This window comes from Diuraphis noxia, unplaced genomic scaffold (genome assembly GCF_037042655.1).
Source record: "Diuraphis noxia isolate RWA-SAM2 unplaced genomic scaffold, SU_Dnox_SAM2 contig0001, whole genome shotgun sequence".
Classification (NCBI taxonomy): domain Eukaryota; kingdom Metazoa; phylum Arthropoda; class Insecta; order Hemiptera; family Aphididae; genus Diuraphis; species Diuraphis noxia.
In genome coordinates this window covers 67,608,542-67,626,880 of record NW_028301711.1, presented here as the reverse complement: position 1 = coordinate 67,626,880, position 18,339 = coordinate 67,608,542, and the positions used below count along the sequence as shown (strand labels likewise).

The following is an 18,339-nucleotide window of genomic DNA, read 5'->3' as shown; positions in this document are numbered from 1 at the left end:
GTCTTGATCCAACTTCCAAGAAACTTAAATTGGTTGGAAAAAAGCACATTGGTACACAACCTACAGCAAGATCCAGACGTACAACTGAAATTAAAGGAAGAAAAAATTTAGCTGCAGGAAGGGTTCCTAAGTGGAAACGCATTCCAGAACACAGCTATGGGAGCCAACCTAATTCTAGTGTTCTGCCACATACCCCAAAACCAAAAATGCCACACAATTTATCTTATTGTGTTGAGCAAAACAAAAGATTAGGAGCGACACATAATGCTAAATAATTAGTACCCATTATACCTATTATTTATTTTTGACTAAACGTATTGACACATTACTTATATTATTATACTAAATTTTTTACATATTATATTATTATACTGAATTTTTGAAATATTATAATATTAAACTAAGCTTTTTACTTATATGCCAAATTACATGTATTGACACACTAGGTCACTAACTTATATTTAATATTTATATACCATTATTTTTTTATATCTAACAATTATTGTATTTTATTATTTTATTTTTAAATTTTTAAACCTAACCTTTTTTACGAACTATGTCAAAATCACGAAAATTTGCAAGTAATTTTTTTGGTTTGTGCTAATTTAATCTATAGCATTAAATTACTGTGACTGTAATTAATATGTAATAACTAGCTTTAAATTTTAATTTTACTATTTATATAAAAAAAATATATTTATATTTACCTTTATATTATTTTAACATTTTTATAATAATATGTGTAAAAGTATTTTGTTAATTCAATCCCTTAAATAACTGTTATATTTTGAATATTATTATAAATTATTATAGGTTTTACTTACTTTTAAATGCTTTAATTGCTATAATATTATTTAGCCATGACTGACAGAGTACTACGGACTGACACTAAACTGACTAAACTACCAATGTCTAATTGTCTATAACGACTAAAGAACAAAATCAAATAAATAATAATTAATAATAGCAGAACAGCACTTAAAATATACTCATTTGTACCTATTACACAATCGTGTAATCGTGATATTAAATAATTAAATAATAGTGAATAGTTTATAAATAGCACCCCGTATTTATATAGAATTTAATTAAATAAATCCACGCCAAAGATATTCGTGGAAATGTTAACGTTCCGTGTAGGTACATATTTATAGACATCAAATTTAATTTTTACCTATATAATATATATTAATTATTAAGTGATTGATATAATATTAATATATTGTTATTATTAATTGTATTGTAATAACTAATAATTGTAAAGGGAAAATAAAATTATTAATTAACAATAATTAGCAGTATTAGCACTGTAATTAACAAAATTCAAATTTGTTATCAATGTCAACTTGTTATCATATATCTTGTATGTGATAAGATAGTCGGATGGTAAATGCGCCGTGACATGTTTTAAAATTTCGCCACCCGGGTATCTAGACACAGCGTAAAATATAAATTGTATTTATTTAAATAATGAAATATAATATTAAAAATTATTAAAAAATATTAAAAATGTATCAGTGATGCCGCCAAACAAAATGTTAAATTAATAACATAATATTATAAATATAGACTACTAAAAAGATTAATCGTACTATAAAGTATACTTACGCATTATATATTTATTATTAATATTAAATAATTAAATAACTATATAGGTATTTAAAACTATTATTATATATATATATATAGATACCTATTTAGGTAGTATGATATTATAGTTATACGCAAATAATATTAAAATAATTATATATAATATGATGTGTATTATCGTAATAGCTATATAGCTGCTTACATATATATATATATATAATATTTTATTATTACAGTAGTAGGTTGCAGTCTTGTTATGTTGCTGTAGCAATCGCAACATTCATGGTTTCAAATGAGTCGTTACTGTTATACTACTACATCTTGTTATAGTAATAACATATGTTAGTAATTTGCGATATGTTAGAAATAAATCGATAGTTGCAGCAACGTTATCGACACTAGTTCTAAGTTATGAATTTCGTTTTGCAATGATACAATGTTACGATAGGTTACATTTATCTTAATGAAACTTTGAATGTTATTAGGGTATATATTCAAGAAATCAACAGGGATAAATATCTTTGAATAAATTAAAAATGAAATGGATGCTTCCAAAATTAATTTCGTACTACATGCACTGTATGTTGCTTGAAATTGTAGATCCACGAGTTCCAACGCTGCGAATACGAAACCCGGTCAATATCACGAAAGCTCAATTTCTAATAAAAAAAAATAATAGCTATCCACATATTTTAAATACCAATGTTTCGGCAATAGCTTAATACCCTAATTTAAACCTATATAAAATACATCGTTGTGATCTAGATTTTTACAGCGTTCAAATTTACCATAGTAAATATTGACAACCATTATATTATAGGTAATACAATTTTTTATTACAATTTCTATTATACCTATTTATTTTGTTTCATATTCAAAAGCCTATTGCTTTTTTACGTTTAATTAATTAACCGATTTTTATTTTATTTTTAATAATGTTATAATAGAATTTATAAAAAAAATGCTTAAATCTTATTATTTTTTAAGACATATTATCAAGTTTGAGATTAAAATATTTAAAAACAAAGTTCAATGCGGCCTGTAGAATATTACCCTCTATGAGTTTAAAAAAAAATTATCAAATTTGATTAACTCTACAAAACAGGTTCATTATTTCCGTATACCGTGTTTTTGTATACAAAATTCATTGGCACCAGACGTCTGAAGTGACAACCGCAGCGACCGGATGACCCATTGGCCAGATGACCGGCGGTGGCGCGGTTCCGCGGAGACTGATTTTAGACTGCGTGCGCATTGGCGTGCGTGCCTCAGGTATTAGAGGAGGAGCCAACAACATTGAAAACGTCAAAACTCAGTTCTTTTCACTCAATAATTTAAAAGAATTTTGATCTGAAAAATGATACTGATTCGTAATAGTAATACCTGAATACTACCGTTGAGTTCAGCCAACGGTAGTATACCAAAAAGCATGTCTAGATTAGACATCAAAGTTACAGATTCATAACTATAAAACATAGACCTGAGAGTACTGAGTAGGAACTCAAAATGCAAAATTTCCATTTTTAGACGCTGTTTACTGGCAAAAAAGTTCACCAACATGTTTTAAGTAGTTTTAGTTTCATCTTAAACCTAGTTTTAACTATAGGAATTCTCGATTTAATAATTTGATCAAAAATAGTATGGGATATTTCCCCAAGGGCCGGTTAGGTTAGCTAGGGTAGCTGTGTCGGACCTTTCTATTCTATACTATTTATGATAATGATACAATAGGTTATGCCTAAAACGTAAAAACTGAATATAACTTTGATACTTATAGGTACGTTATTATCATGTGCTTGGTACAATGCGATGAAGTCTGTCACCATTGGTTTTTTTAACTTGTTTACACACCAGTATGTATAAATTATAAATTATGCATTATTATTTATTTATTTATTTATTTATAAAAGTATACAACCTTGCAATAAAATTTTTAAATTAAAAAAAAATTGTTTTAACATGAATAACGTTACCGTCGACACAGTCCTAACGTCCAGAACTATACTGTTTGCAGGGGAGCTTTTGGTATGCACGTCCATGGTAGCTGGAATAACCGTACTCTTATATTTCTTATTAGCCAGACATCCATGCGCCATTCAATTGGTGACGGCCAACGTCTGGTCATTCGCCATGTACGCGGCGCCCTACGCAATCAATTTTATGGTGTGCTGGCATCTGCTGTTAGCTTTAGAGAGGCTGATCCTGTCCACCCGCATCGTAGAATTAACATCCAGGTACTACCTGACATCAAAAATAACTTTGAATGTTGCCGCGTTCGTCATCAAGCACCATCTGTTTTGGACAAGATCCAATTTATTCTACAAAGAGATGTTGTTCATCAGCCACTTGGTGCTGATAGCCACGTCAGAAGCCATGTGCTATGAAAAATATGAAAAAACGACAATACAAGTCGCTATATTACTGTTGCTCTGTCTGACCACTCTCATATTGGTGAGGCGCGAATTATACTAGACAGATAATTTATTTGTTTCGTTTTAGAGAGGGTGGGGCGTTACAAACTCGTTGTTTTGGTCAAAGAAGTTTCGTATAAGTAATATAATAACCAGTCATACTAAAGTTTTTATTCTAAATAGTTATAGTATCATACATTGCACGCATAATACTAATATTTCAATCTTTATCAGTTTTATCTATGAATAGTTTTTATATCATAGGTACATAATACAAATAAATTAAATAATTATAAAATCAAATTACAAAATAAATGTAAAAAAATGATAATTATTTTAAAGTTTTCGCCTTTGCGGCACTATATTACTATAATTTAAAAAAAGAACATAATAACTTTTAATGGTTAAATAATAGGTATAGGTTCAATATTATATTATACGAATGCAATCTAAAAACATACATACTCTACAGCTTAATGGCTTGTCAATAATGATTATGAAGTCTGATACCAATTATTTTCTAAATCGCCCACAGTTGTGTACAATTTGCAAATTATATTTTATATTTTAGTTGTTGCCTTAATAATTAAATATACGCATAAACCTTATTTTCATGACGTAGGGCTCGGATTTTGTAGCAAATGCTTCTTTTGAGGGGAGTGTGATAGATAGATAATTCTTATATATAAATAAGTTTTGAATCGTTCAGATTTTAATGAAGTAAACTTTTTTTTGCTTTTTTTGCTTTTTTCCACAAAATCTGCTTTTTATTGCTTTTCCCCCTATTTGGTTGTTTTTTCTTGATTTTTACATATTTTTCTTGAAAACTTAGCTTATTTTTATGCATACTATACGTCTTGGACTATATTATTATTACCAGAAATTATAAAACCGATGAAAAAACCAGTAATAAATATATGACTGATAAAATAACTGTCGTAATTGTGCCGAAAAAGTTTTATTTACAATATTAGTAGTTGTCTTTTTCTATGTATAAAAATATATTAGCACCCAATATAATGAGTTTTAATGAAATAAATGATTGTAAATTTCTTTTTAAATATTTAATTTTATGTGTAATTGAAATTTGCTTTTTTAGAATTAAATTGATAAATGCTTTTTTGGCTACTTAAAATGTTTTTTTAAGGATTTATTTTGCTACAAAATCTGAGCCTTACTCATGAGTATACTTCATACCTTATAAGTATACGTAATACTTACCACTTCACCTATTTCCCGATACCTATTAATATGGAGCCGTATTGTGAATTATATTAACGTATTGACAAAAGTTACTTCGAACGAATAACTCTCAATTCTAAAAGAATGGAATCTTGTTTTGAATTAAAAGCAAGAAGACTTCCACATTCTCGTAATGAATTCCGATTTTTATTGCATATCGAATAAGTTGTAAAAAAAACATTACATTTTCTTTTTTAAAGATATATTATTAGATATGGTAATAAAATGTTGAGATACGCTGTTGCGCACAGAGGTATTTTAAGAGCACATGCAGTTAAACAAAGTTAGCCACCCACCCACCCAATTTTTATTTATAACAAATATTTTCATTTATTATTCACTGTAATTCAAAAAAATCAATTAGTATAGACTTTAGTTTATGTTATAAATTTTTTAATTTCCCTGTGAAACCTGCATTAGTGCACACCCAGCCCCCTCGAGAACACGTGCAGTTGCATTCCTTGCTAACCTGTCTAGGCGCCACTGGAGATACGTAGGTAGCACAGTACAAACTGTAAATATCTACATATATTGATAAAAAAATCTAATTTGGTCAATGTTATAGTACAATACTATTACCGTAGAGTGTATTTTTGAAAACAAAATAACATTAGGCCCTCCCGTCATCTCAAGGCAGATATTGTTAATTTTACTTGAATAGTAAACTAATTAGAAAAATGTAATTTATCTTTTAAAATGTTTGATTATAGTAATTAGATATAGTTTTATATACGTCTTCATCATATTTTTATTTTTGCAATGTTATACAAACAAATATATAATGTGTATTGTCTTTATAATATAATATTACCATTTAAGTATTTACTGCTATAGCAGAAGACAGGAGATCCTCTACACTTCATAATATGTGAATTACGTATGTCAATATATTTAAAATACAGTTATAGCAGTAATAACAAAATTTTTTTTTTTCATGAGCCAAAACTATATTTTTTAATTATTGATACGTTGAAAATAATTAAAATTAAACTGTATTGATTATTATTATTACGTACCTACATAACATAATAATTTAAAAAAAAAAAATCAAATATCATATATTTAAAAATATTAATAATTTTTAGTTTTATAATACACTCAAACACTGATACATAGTCACATTATATGTATAGCACTGTAGTGGCCACAACAAGGCTCCATGCTACTCGTGAGCAGGGTCGTATTTAAGGGAGGGGCACATGAGGACCGTGCCTCCCCCATTCACCGTATTTTATTCTTATTTTTATTAAATGAGAAATTTTACAACTCTACGCCCCATCTACGCAAATTTGAACTTTTTGTTTGTGCCCCCCCCCCCTTAAGACATTTCTAAATACGCCCCTGCTCGTGAGTCTCGCGTGACTCTTGACACCAAGCTTAAAAGTAAAATTAATTCATATAATATAAAAACACAAATAAAATCCCATTTCTTAATGTGTACCTACCTGAAAATAATACTATGTGTCCCCCAACATGAATTTTTGAAATTACTGCCAAAGTACTTCTGTTCATCAACGTGTTTAAACTAAATCCTAGCTCAAAATTCTGATTACTCCATGATTTTCAGCAAGCTTAACTACATACGTAGAAACAAGAAAAATATGATCCGTAAAGCAGAACTGTTTTTATTATTGTTATTACTAATTCAATCTTCCTTGTTGTCATACCATTACCTTAACCATATTATATATATATATATATATATATATATCTAATAATAATATCATCACACACAGATGACCCCAACAAATACGTATCAAAGGCTGGTGTTCACCGATATGCTCACTTGGAAACGGTGTTCACTGGTATACGGACTGGTGACAAGTGCGTGCCACAATTGGCTTAATTCTGGTAGTAGAGGCGCCGTCGATACGTTACTTCTAGTGCTGGTGGTACACGTGCAGCTGGTGATCCTGTGCGTCACGTACTTTTCAGATGGCCAGCAAATATTACGCAACATTGTTGGTCTGGGCACGTACAACCCGATGGCTGATTCACTAGATATATATTTCACGATGGACTCAATAGTGTCGAGAACGGGGGCGTACATCGACAGCCACCGCTAATACTAGTTTACACGACGACACTAATGTCATGACAATGAGTTTGCATGGCACTGCTTGAAATTTAATGTTGTAATGTGAAATGACGTACAGTGTTCACATTTAATTTGAACGCCACACAACACTTGACACAAATAAATAAATAGAGAGCATTGTGATAATGTTCTCATCAGTTATTAGTTTTATCTAAATACTTGAGACTACTTCTCTATTGATTATTTCTGAAATAAATATGCAGTAAATAATATTATTAGTTTATTTTCACATATATTTTAAATATTTTTCGAGCACATCTGATCAAATAATTTTCAATAATCGAAAATTGGACACAAAAAATCAATATTATTGTAATTTAACTATTAAAGTGAAGTGTAGTTAAAAATGATTAAAGTAATTTTCAGTAAGATAAACAAATTTCATTTACGGTTTAATTTAATATATTCATATAAATCAGTTTCGTTGCATTTATTCTTATGGAGTACCTAACTCTCTTCTTAAAAATTATTAAAAAATATTATGCATTTGTTTTCATATTTCAATTTAATTATATTGCCTATATTTATGTTTAATTTCAAAATGTTATTACTTTCGTAATTTTATTTACGCTCAAAGTTGATTCTTAATTAGAGAATTATGATATTTTTTTGATTCTGATACAACAAAATATCTTGATTGAGTATGAAGTGGGTTAGTTGTTCCTTAGAACTTATTGTTAATTCACATTTAGCTATAAGAGGACGATACACAATCATTTGTTTTTTCCGTCTAACAAGTGCATAACATTGCAAATTTACGCTCAGCAGATCACGTTTAGCTCTGTTAGTTTAAAAATTAGAGTGAATCGAACTAGTACATCCAGAAAAATGTGTCATAATATATATGAAAAACCTTAGATACTGAGATAGGTATTAAACAAATGGAGATGTCTGGTTTATTATTTGATGCAACAACCAGACATGTCCGAATATGCCTGGTTGTTGTATCAAATGTTGGTCATACTGTAAATTGTATACACGTTATATGTAATTTTGACGCGCGAGTCCGTCATTGCATTTTTTACATTTAAAATTAAGACTTTTTAAAATACGACACATTGAAGTAACAGAACCTTTGTACTCAGTTCTTTTTTGATACTCGCCTAGAATTTTTGATGTGGTAGGGTACTCATTAGGGTGGATCAAAAAAATGAATCTTAAATATTAACTTTCTAATAGTTGGGGAAATATGTGTTTTGGTCGCTATACGCTATATATAAATTTCAATATGCCTATAGGATGAGATTAAGAAGTGCCGCAAGACATTTTAAATATAGTACAATTATTTTGCTGGTTTTATTGGGTTATTCTATTAACAAGTTGTCCTATCTTATCTTATCTTAGTTTTCAGCATTAGTTGAATACACAAACTCGATTTTACATTTAGTACCGCTGTATATTCGTACGTAGTCACTAGTCGACATTCGTGTAAAGTTTATAGTGTTTGAGTTTGTTCGTTAAATATTCGTTCAAAATGACTTGTGTTTTGACCAGAAATAAATTAAAATGTTTAATTTTTGGAGATGCTAAAGAACTTGGTAACAATGTACTTCCAACTTTTAAAGATGTTATGCAATATTATCTGTTTGTGAAACATAAACTAAAACCAGAAATTACCTCTAAAGAACCTAGTGTAAGTTCAATTGCAGAAATTGTAGCGGTTGATATAGAAAAGGTATGGCTAAAAGCATAAATTCCAATAGTATCTCATACACGTGTGTTGCAAATGATAGAAACGTACCATGATAAATATTGTAATATACTGAAGTCGGCAAAGAGTAGAATAAATAATGATAATTTAAAAAAAAAAATTGAAAATTTCCAAAATGAATCAAAAAACAGTCTTTTTGATATTGCGGCATGTAAATGTGTTGAGTTTAATATATATTATGCAATTGTGAAAAATCTAGAAAAGTACCAATTGTCGAGCAGGCATTTATTATAGATCAAAGAAAAACGAGAAAAATGATTATGACTTCAATTGATATTTCAACTACTAAAAAGCTCCAAAAAAAAATAATGAGAAAAGAAACCGATGCAAAGCGAATTGAAATAAAAAGTCTGTCAGTAGTTGACGAAATTAATTTCGATTCAGATGAAATCAGTACCGAAATTGATGATTCCGACGAAGATTTTAGATTTGTTTTGAATACTTCGACGTCACCTAGTATAAAAATCTCACAGATGAGACTCAAGTTACCAGCTTTAGCAATGGGCTGTGATCGAACTGGGGAATATCGGACAGATCTGCTACCACTATTGCAAGTGCAATACTTCAAGATGTTGGTATTATTTCGATTGATACTAAAAAAAATGTAATAGATAGAATGAAAGTTCGCAGAGCAAGGGAGAGCAAACGTTTAGATCTACAGAAAGTAAAAAATAAAAAAAATACTGGGACTATACTTCGATGGGCGAAAAGATAAGACTATGGTAAACCATAAGGAAGGAACTAAATATTACAGGCAACTGAAGAACATATATCGCTTATTCAAGAACCAGGATCTAAATACATAGGTCACGCAACACCAACTAACGGATCTGCCTTACAAATTAAAAATAGTATTATTAATTTTTTGGAAACAAATAATATTGTTACTTCAGAAATTGTTGCGATTGGCTGTGTTGGTACAGTTTTAAACACGGGTTTTAAAACAGGAGTTATTCGACAAATAGAAAAACATTTAAAAAAACCAATCCAGTGGTTTATTTGTCAACTTCATGCTAACGAGCTTCCATTACGTCATTTGTTTCAACACCTAGACGGAAAAACTTCTGGGCCCAATAGATTTTCCGGTTCATTAGGAAAACAGTTTGAAATATGTCATAAACTACCAATTGTTGAATTTGCTCGTATTGAAAGTAACTTACCTTATTTAAAAATTGAAGTTGAATTAAGTACTGATCAAAAATATTTATATGAGATGTGTCTAAGTATTTCTAATGGTAATTGTAGTATTGATTTATCGAGAAGGAATCCAGGGAAGCAAGCACACTCTAGATGGCTTACCACTGCTAATCGCATTTTACGTTTATATATTAGTATGCAATCTCCAACAGAAAATTTAAAAATTTTAATTGAGTTTATATTAAAAGTATATGGTCCCATGTGGTTCTATATAAAAATGAATCCTTTTTGTACATCTGCATCAAAACACCTTTGGAAAACCATACAATTTTCACGGTATTTACCTGATAATTTAAAACAAATTATTGACCCTGTAATTAAACGAAATGCATATTTTGGTTCAATTGAAAATATACTTATATGTATGTTATTTGATGATCGCGAAGACATTAGAAAAATAGCTGTAACAAAAATTATAGAAGCGCGAAAAAATAATGAGGCAGGCAAGATTCGTTGTTTTCAAATTCCTCCATTGAATTTTAATGCTAATGATTACTTCGAACTAATTAATTGGGAAAACAATCAAGTTACTGAGCCTCCAATTACATCGAAAATTGATCAAGAAATATTGAAACAGGTAAAATAAAATGTTTTTTATTTATTTTCATTATATTAACTTCGGTTTTTGTAATAGATTATTGGAGGTCAAAATAAGAAGAAATATTTTGATCTTTTTAATTTTCCTTGTTATACTCAAGCTGTCGAAAGAAGTGTGAAACTTGTGACAGAAGCATCTGAAGCCGTTTGTGGACAAACTAGAAGGGACGGATTTATCAGATCGAGGATTGAATCTCGTAGAATTATGCCTCAGTTTCATTCAAAAAAAGATTTTCGATTTGTCGGACAAGCACACGGAGGATGTCGCGCAACACTACTACGACTCATCAAGTCGCGTTACTGCTGGCCGGACATGAACCGTCAGATCACGCAGTGGACCCGATGTTGTGAACCATGTCCACGTGCAAAGGTAAACAAACACATTTCGTCTACCGTCATGCCTTTCTCGCCGCCCGAGCGACGTTTCGGACATATACACGTCGATTTGGCGTACCCGACGTTATCACCACTGATCAAGGCAGGCAGTTCGAATCGGACTTGTTCACATCTCTTTTGATCACCTTCCGCATTCAGCATATACGGACGTCGCCGTACCACCCGCAGTCCAATGGCATGGTCGAGCGTTTCCATCACACGCTTAAGGCGCGTCCACACGAGAGCACGTACAAGATGAGCATGTGTGCTCGCTGTGTGCGAACACGAATTCTTGTGTATGCTCTGTTTGGACGCTGCGTTGCACAATTTGATATCTGTGCGTCAAATACGCGTTCCGGATTTTTAGTTATTATTCAGCGAGTATGAATGAATGACGTTTACAACAAAGTACAGCAGTTGTAGTACAATTTAGTTACTAATAAAAATATACATTTTAATTATTGTATTTGATTATATACAGGGTGGGGCACTGGAACGGCCGATTTTCATAGATAAATTATTTTTTTTTTATTTTTTTATTTTTTTTTTTTTTAAGAGATAATATACAATCTATACAATATAGCATAATAAGTATATGTGAAAAGAGTAGTTATACATGAAAAGACTTGATTAAGAAATCACCCTATGGTAACCCTATAAAATTGAAAAGATTGGAAGGTGGGAGTAAGAAGGCAGGAAATTTATTAAGCAGTAGGTAAGGTACACATTTTTTTTTTTTAATTTAAGAGGTCTCTGCACCATCTTATTTTTAGCCTCCTACGAGGGTTTTCCGGGAACGTTAAGGAATTTAGGCTTTGAATCAGTGGATTTTCGTGATTGTTTAGACGTGAGAAAAATCGTTTGTAAAAGATTACAGATTCTTCTTCTACAGATTTCATACGTAGGTCGTTATGAAGGGTAAGATTAGATATGTAGGGTTGGGCGTTTGTGATTTTTCTTAGTGTTATATTTTGATATGCTTGAATTTTGTTTAGGTTCGTTTTTTTGGCTGTACCCCAAAATTGTAGTCCGTATGACCAAATTGGCTTTAACAGTGATTTGTATATTAATAATTTAGTTTTTAAACTTGAACATTTATTATATTATATTATTTGTAATTAAATTTTTAAGTGAACGGGAGCGAGAGTTTAAAATTAATCTTTTTGATTTGATATATTGGTTCCAAGTTATTCTTTTATCTAGTATGATGCCAAGATATTTTACCGAGTTGGACATAGAAATTGGTATATTGTCAACTGTGACAGGCGGACAAAAATCATGTTTAAGAGAGAAGGTAGTGTGAACTGATTTACTGTGGTTGAGTTTAATTCTCCATTTGGTATACCATTGTGAGAGAAGATCAAGATGGGATTGCAAATTGGCTGAGGCTGTAACTGGATTTTCATGGATCGACATTATAGCTTTGTCATCGGCATAATCGGCGACTAGGGTGTCTTGCGAAATGGGTTGATCGGAGGAGTATATATTGAAAAGAATAGGCGATAAAATGGCTCCTTGGGGTACTCCTGCATCGATTGGGGCTAAATCAGAAGTGCAAGACCCGAGGCGAATTTGGAAATATCTATCTGTTAAGTACGATTTAATAAGAAGAAAAAGTGACGAGGGGAGAAAATTACGAAGCTTGAATAAAAGGCCATCATGCCAGACACGATCGAATGCCTGGGATATGTCTAGGAATGCACAGGTACAGTATTGTTTGCGTTCGAGAGTTGTTGAAATAGCATCAACTAGTCGATGTGTATGATGGATTGTACTATGGTTAGTACGGAAGCCAAACTGAGATGGAGGAAGGATGTTATTGGTGATAATATATGGGGAAATGCGCTGAAGTATGAGTCTTTCACAAATTTTTGAAAGGAACGGTAAAAGGCTTATAGGCCTGTAGGAACCAGGAGAGTCAGGTGGTTTATTGGGTTTGGAGAACATAACGATGTGGAAGAATTTCCATAGTAAGGGGAAGTAAGAGAGTCTTAGAATTGCGTTGTAAATGTACGTTAATAGTATGATTGCTTTTTTCGGTAGACACTTAACGACTTCTGCGGTTATTAGGTCGAAGCCAGGAGATTTTTTGTTAGAGTATTTTAAAATTATGTTTTTCACCTCGTTAGGAGTGTAGTATTTTGTAGGAGGTCCTATTGATAAGGGGGAATCTAAAAATTTTTTAACGTTACTCATGTGTAGGTTATCAACAATATCAGCATGGGGTTGGAAAATATTTGAAAGGTGTGATTGAAACACTGCAGCTTTTTCTGGGTCACTAATAGCTAAGGAGTTATCTTGTTTTCTGAGAGGGGTTGAGATAGATTTATAATTTAGTAACCTTTTGGTTTCTCGCCAGAGACTGCCATCTGCAGCCGACAATCTGTGTAATTTCTGTTCGAAAGTATTTGATTTATGTTTTGCAAGAACTTTTTTTAATGAATTTGCAAGTTTATTATATTTTATTTTATGCGATGGGAGATGGGAGGCCTGGTACCTTGCTCTTGCCCTGCGTTTTTCGACAATCAGATTACGGATTTCTTCTGGGAAAAGGTGTGGCTTGGGTTTTAAGTTTCTATTATTGTCGGGCTTGATGGTTGACCATGCTGTCGATTGAATGAGATTTGTTAGATTATAGACTGCTACATCTATATCTGTGTTGGACTTAAGTTTAATATTTAAGTTTATTTTATCATTAATTAGATCGTGGAATTGTTTACGATTAGTCAAGGGGGAGAATAGTTTAGGAGGCACTATGCGAACTGACGGTGTTGCAGAAATCGAAAGTAATACGGAGGAGTGGTCTGAGTTTAAGTCTAAAATATTATAGGTAGAGCAATATAAGTTGCCCGGAATTTTAGCTGAGAAGATATCTAATATATCTGGGCTTTTTTTAGGAGAGGTAGGCCAATAAGTAGGTCCAGGTGGTGATAAAATTTGGAAATGTCTTTCGTTGGCTAAGTTGTAAAGTACGGTGCCGCGAGGGTTGTTGGCACGACAACCCCAACTCTGGCGCTTGGCGTTGTAATCACCGCCGACAATAAAATTATTTTTTATTGTATTAAAGTAATTTGAAAGTATTTATTTAGTGATGTTGTGACGAGGGGGAGAGTAAAATGCGCCAATAGTAAGTGGTATGTTGTTTAATTTGATTTGGATAGAGCAGGATTGTATATGATCAAAACTATAGTTATGAAGTGGTTGATAAAATAAGGAAATTTTAACTAGAATTGCTACACCACCGTGTGCGGTATTGTCTGGGTGGTTCGATTTTAATGAAAAGTAACCTGGGATATTTATAAAGGAGTATTTTGTGAAATGGGTTTCTGTTATTAGTGCTATGTCTACCCGTTTATTATATAAAACTGTTTGTAATTCATTGATATGATTTTTGAGACCGTTGGCATTGAAGAGGAGGATTAGGAGTGAGTTATTTGTGGCATTGTTATTCATTTTTTTTATCTAATAAACTTGAGATTACTTTTGTTAGTAGAGAGATTAGAGGATTATTAAGGTTTTGAAATCATTCAGGAAACTTGTCATTAAGAGTGTGATATTGGTTTCTGAAGGAGGTGTTGAAGGTGGTAATGTATGCCGAGCTGTCTGATTGGCTACTGCCTCTGCGTAGGATTGGTTTTGCCCCTTGGGAGAATTAGTAGGAGTGGGACCTAAAGGGTGATTATCTTGTACAAAATTAGACTTAAAATTAGTATCTTTAGTATCGAAAAAGAATTTGTTATTATTGGAGTTTGATTTCTTACGGTGTTGGAGCTCTTTGTTTGTAGAACAACCCTTGTAGCTCGCCGAGTGGTTTCCGTGACAGAGTGCACAGCAAGGAGGTTCATCTCGAGATTTCGGGCAGGAAGAAGAGTGGTGATCTTTTCCGCAGCGGGCGCAGCGAGGTGGGTGACCACAATACGCCTTTGTGTGTCCATAGTCCTGACAATTAGTACATTGGGCGATCGTTTTGAATTTGTGGGGTTCTTCAACCTTTACTTTTGTATGAAGAAGAGAATTGAGTTCGAAAATTTCATTTGAGTGGGTCGTTGGTTCTAAATCTACAAAGAACAGTGGGAGCTGTTTTTTGTTTAGTCTGTGGAGTACCTGAGAGACTTGACGGACTTCAAAAAGACGTGTTTCCAGTTCACTTTTTACTAAACTAGTTGGTGTGGTAGGATGTAAATTACGGATCACCACGCGAGTTGGTTTATCCTCTTTTAATTGAAACGTGTGAAATAGTGCTTTTTCATTTCTTAAGAATTTGACTAGCGTTCTGTATGCTTCAGGATTTGTTGTTTGGATTTTTAGTTGATCTGGCGTTGACTTACACTGTAAATTATCAACACCAATTAACTCGCAGAGTACGGTGCATAATTCAGGGAAATCGCGAACGTGTTTTATGAATATAGGAGGGGGAGGTTTGATAGATGAGGGAACGTCTGGTTCAAAATTTGTATCCTGCGAGTCTTCATCAGGAGGTTCTACCGATTGTTCCAATGAACTGAGAACTTCGTAACGATTATTCGTAATGAATAATTTTTTTTTAGTTTTAGAACGGCGTATTTGTGGAGAGGTTGGTGATTCCGGATTAGAATAAGAGGAATTGGAGTGATTCCTTTTCTTTTGAGTTGACCAGTCACTCGTTGGTGTGATGTTAGACGAAGAAGCCTTGTGATTTGAATCATTTAGATTTGTATTTACATTGAATTTTGGTTTTGCGAGTTTGTTGATTGGAGGCGTATCAGCTTTGTTGTTTTTGTTCGTAGTTGTTGACATTGTGGTCGATGCGGAGGTGATTAATTAATTAGATTAACCGATCCGTCGAAGACGGTCCGCAGATAAGGAAACGCCGATCGGTGTGTTACGTAATAGAACAGCAGTTGGACTATTTATGAATATAATTATTTTAAAACTGTATAAAATAATATTCATTCGTACGACTGTACGAATGCGTGGTAAAACAAAATAATAAATAATAAAAAATAGGTTATTTTTGTTTATTTATATGTACGAGAGACATTAAAGAAATTGCTATATTACGTTAATATTTAAATATTAAACGCGTTGTTTAATTAAGCACTAATTGGCAGGCGAGGCACGACGACGTTGATAACATACGTGTGTATCGGACGGCTGCCGCAACGGAACTATAGATAAATTATAAAATAAAAAAACCAAATAAAAATTAATTATTATTTATTATAATGAAGTTTATAACATGCCATTTATTTTTTAAAAATTATGTCCTCAAGATGATGGCCATCTCTTCTACTGGATAAATTAAACGATAACGCATGTTTTCGTGCAGAACGTCTCGGACTCTTTATGAGAGCGGCTCTGACAGCAACGACGTTTTCAGGTGTGCGAATGGTTTTTTGTCGTACAGGCTTCTTTTTTAATGCTGAACCCGTTTCTTCAAAGTTGGTTATCCATATTTTAATAGCCTTAGCCGATGGTACCGAATCATGCCGTTTAATATTAAAATGAAGACGAAATTCACGCTGTTCGTAACTGTTATTATTTTTGTAAAACGATTTTATCGCATAAGCACGTTGATTACCACTCCACTGTTCCATGTTTACTAAATGGCATGTTGTCTTTGAACTAATAATATTTAGTGAGAATTCTTATCTTAATTACTACTGAGAAAATCTATTTTTAAAATCGGCCGTTTCAGTGCCCCACCCTGTATTATTAAAATAATAATTAATCATGTCTCTTCATGAAAATAATTTAGTTTTGCTGGAACATGAGCTTTAAGTTAAAAATGCCGCGTTAATAGTGTTACATTCTGTTTTAAAAAACAAAAAAAAGACGAGTCGACGAAATAGAAGATGGTGGACCACGATAAACTGGGACAAATTTATTGGATCATTTAAAATTTGACAAAACTACTGGCAGTTTAAAAACTTTATTCGAATGGAATCAGAAGACTATGAATTTTCGCTGTGCAAAATTGGACCAAAAATTATGAAAAATGACATTAACATGAGAAACGCAGTTCCAGTTGACAAAAGGTTAGCAATTACATTGAGATTCCTTGCTACAGCAGACTTTTACACTAGTCTCCAGTATACGTTTTTGATATCAAAACAACTTATATCACTCATAGTACCGGAAGTTTGTCAAGCTATTGTTGAAGTTCTGAAGCAATATATTAAGGTAATATAAAAACTAAAATAATGAGGAAATTCTAAATAAAAACAGACAATAAGTACAGCAAAAAAAGTATTTTATTGCATAAAAATTAAAATGACATTCTTTTGTCAAATAGAGAAACAAATAACTAAGATAAAAAACATATTAAACCTTTATAATATCGCGTTTAACAAAAAATTTAACAAAATTTATGAAAATCTTTTTCATAATACTTTTAAAATAAAATAAAATAAAAAAATTATCAAATGAGTTTGGCTGAGTTTCAGTATGGTTGTACAGTCCTAAGTCATGAGTTTGAGCCGTTTGAAGTACTGGTGAAAGAAACTCGTGAAGTGGTTCATTTGGAGACAATGAAGTGACGGGCGTATAGTGATAAGGAGAGGCCGTGGATGACAATGGAGAGCTTTGAGAAAATGTTGCAGATGGTGTTGAATAGGCGTTGAAATTTGGATATTGAGGTTGTTGAAGTACATGGCTATTAGGTAGATCAAATTTTCCCATGTCGGCTTCAAATAATATATTATTAAAATAATGTTGGACAATGCAACTAGCGTGGAGGTATATTTGCGAAGTTTATTCGCAAGATGCTGTCCATAAACTGACCAATCATCAGGTGTAGAGAGAGTTGGATAAGGTCGTTTTAAAATCTCAATAGCATCCTCTGTGCATTTATCCGATATTTGAGTCTTTTTTTTTTCTTGTTAGTTGTTCAGGAATAGAGAACGATTCAGGGTTAATTTCTTGTTCTTGTTGAGTTAACTCACATTCTGGTAAGTCGTCACCGTCATGCACATCTCCCGACTCGTTTAAAACATCTTCCTAAAATAAAATATGTTATATAAATAAGACAAATTTAGATTATTCATAACATCAAACAAACATACGAATCAATGAAACTTTCCGCTACTTATTTTTTTATAAAAGTAAGAACTTAAGAATTATGACTGTAGAGCAGAGAA

The 18,339-nt window shown here is 32.0% G+C and overlaps 1 protein-coding gene across 1 annotated transcript; it reads left to right on the top strand.

Annotated features, from left to right (window-relative positions):
* The first annotated feature begins 3,549 nt into the window (after window positions 1-3,549).
* LOC107167331 (uncharacterized) lies at window positions 3,550-7,309 on the top strand. Its single transcript, XM_015516333.1, has 2 exons — window positions 3,550-4,041; window positions 6,980-7,309. The coding sequence occupies exons 1-2, from the start codon at window positions 3,550-3,552 to the stop codon at window positions 7,307-7,309; spliced, it is 822 nt and encodes a 273-aa protein (XP_015371819.1).
* Window positions 7,310-18,339: the final 11,030 nt, after the last annotated feature.

Coding starts and splice junctions, on each gene's coding strand:
- LOC107167331 (XM_015516333.1), top strand. CDS start 3,550: ATGAATAACGTTACCGTCGACACAGTCCTAACGTCCAGAACTATACTG. Junction 4,042..6,979: donor GTCTGACCACTCTCATATTG/GTGAGGCGCGAA, acceptor CATCACACACAG/ATGACCCCAACAAATACGTA.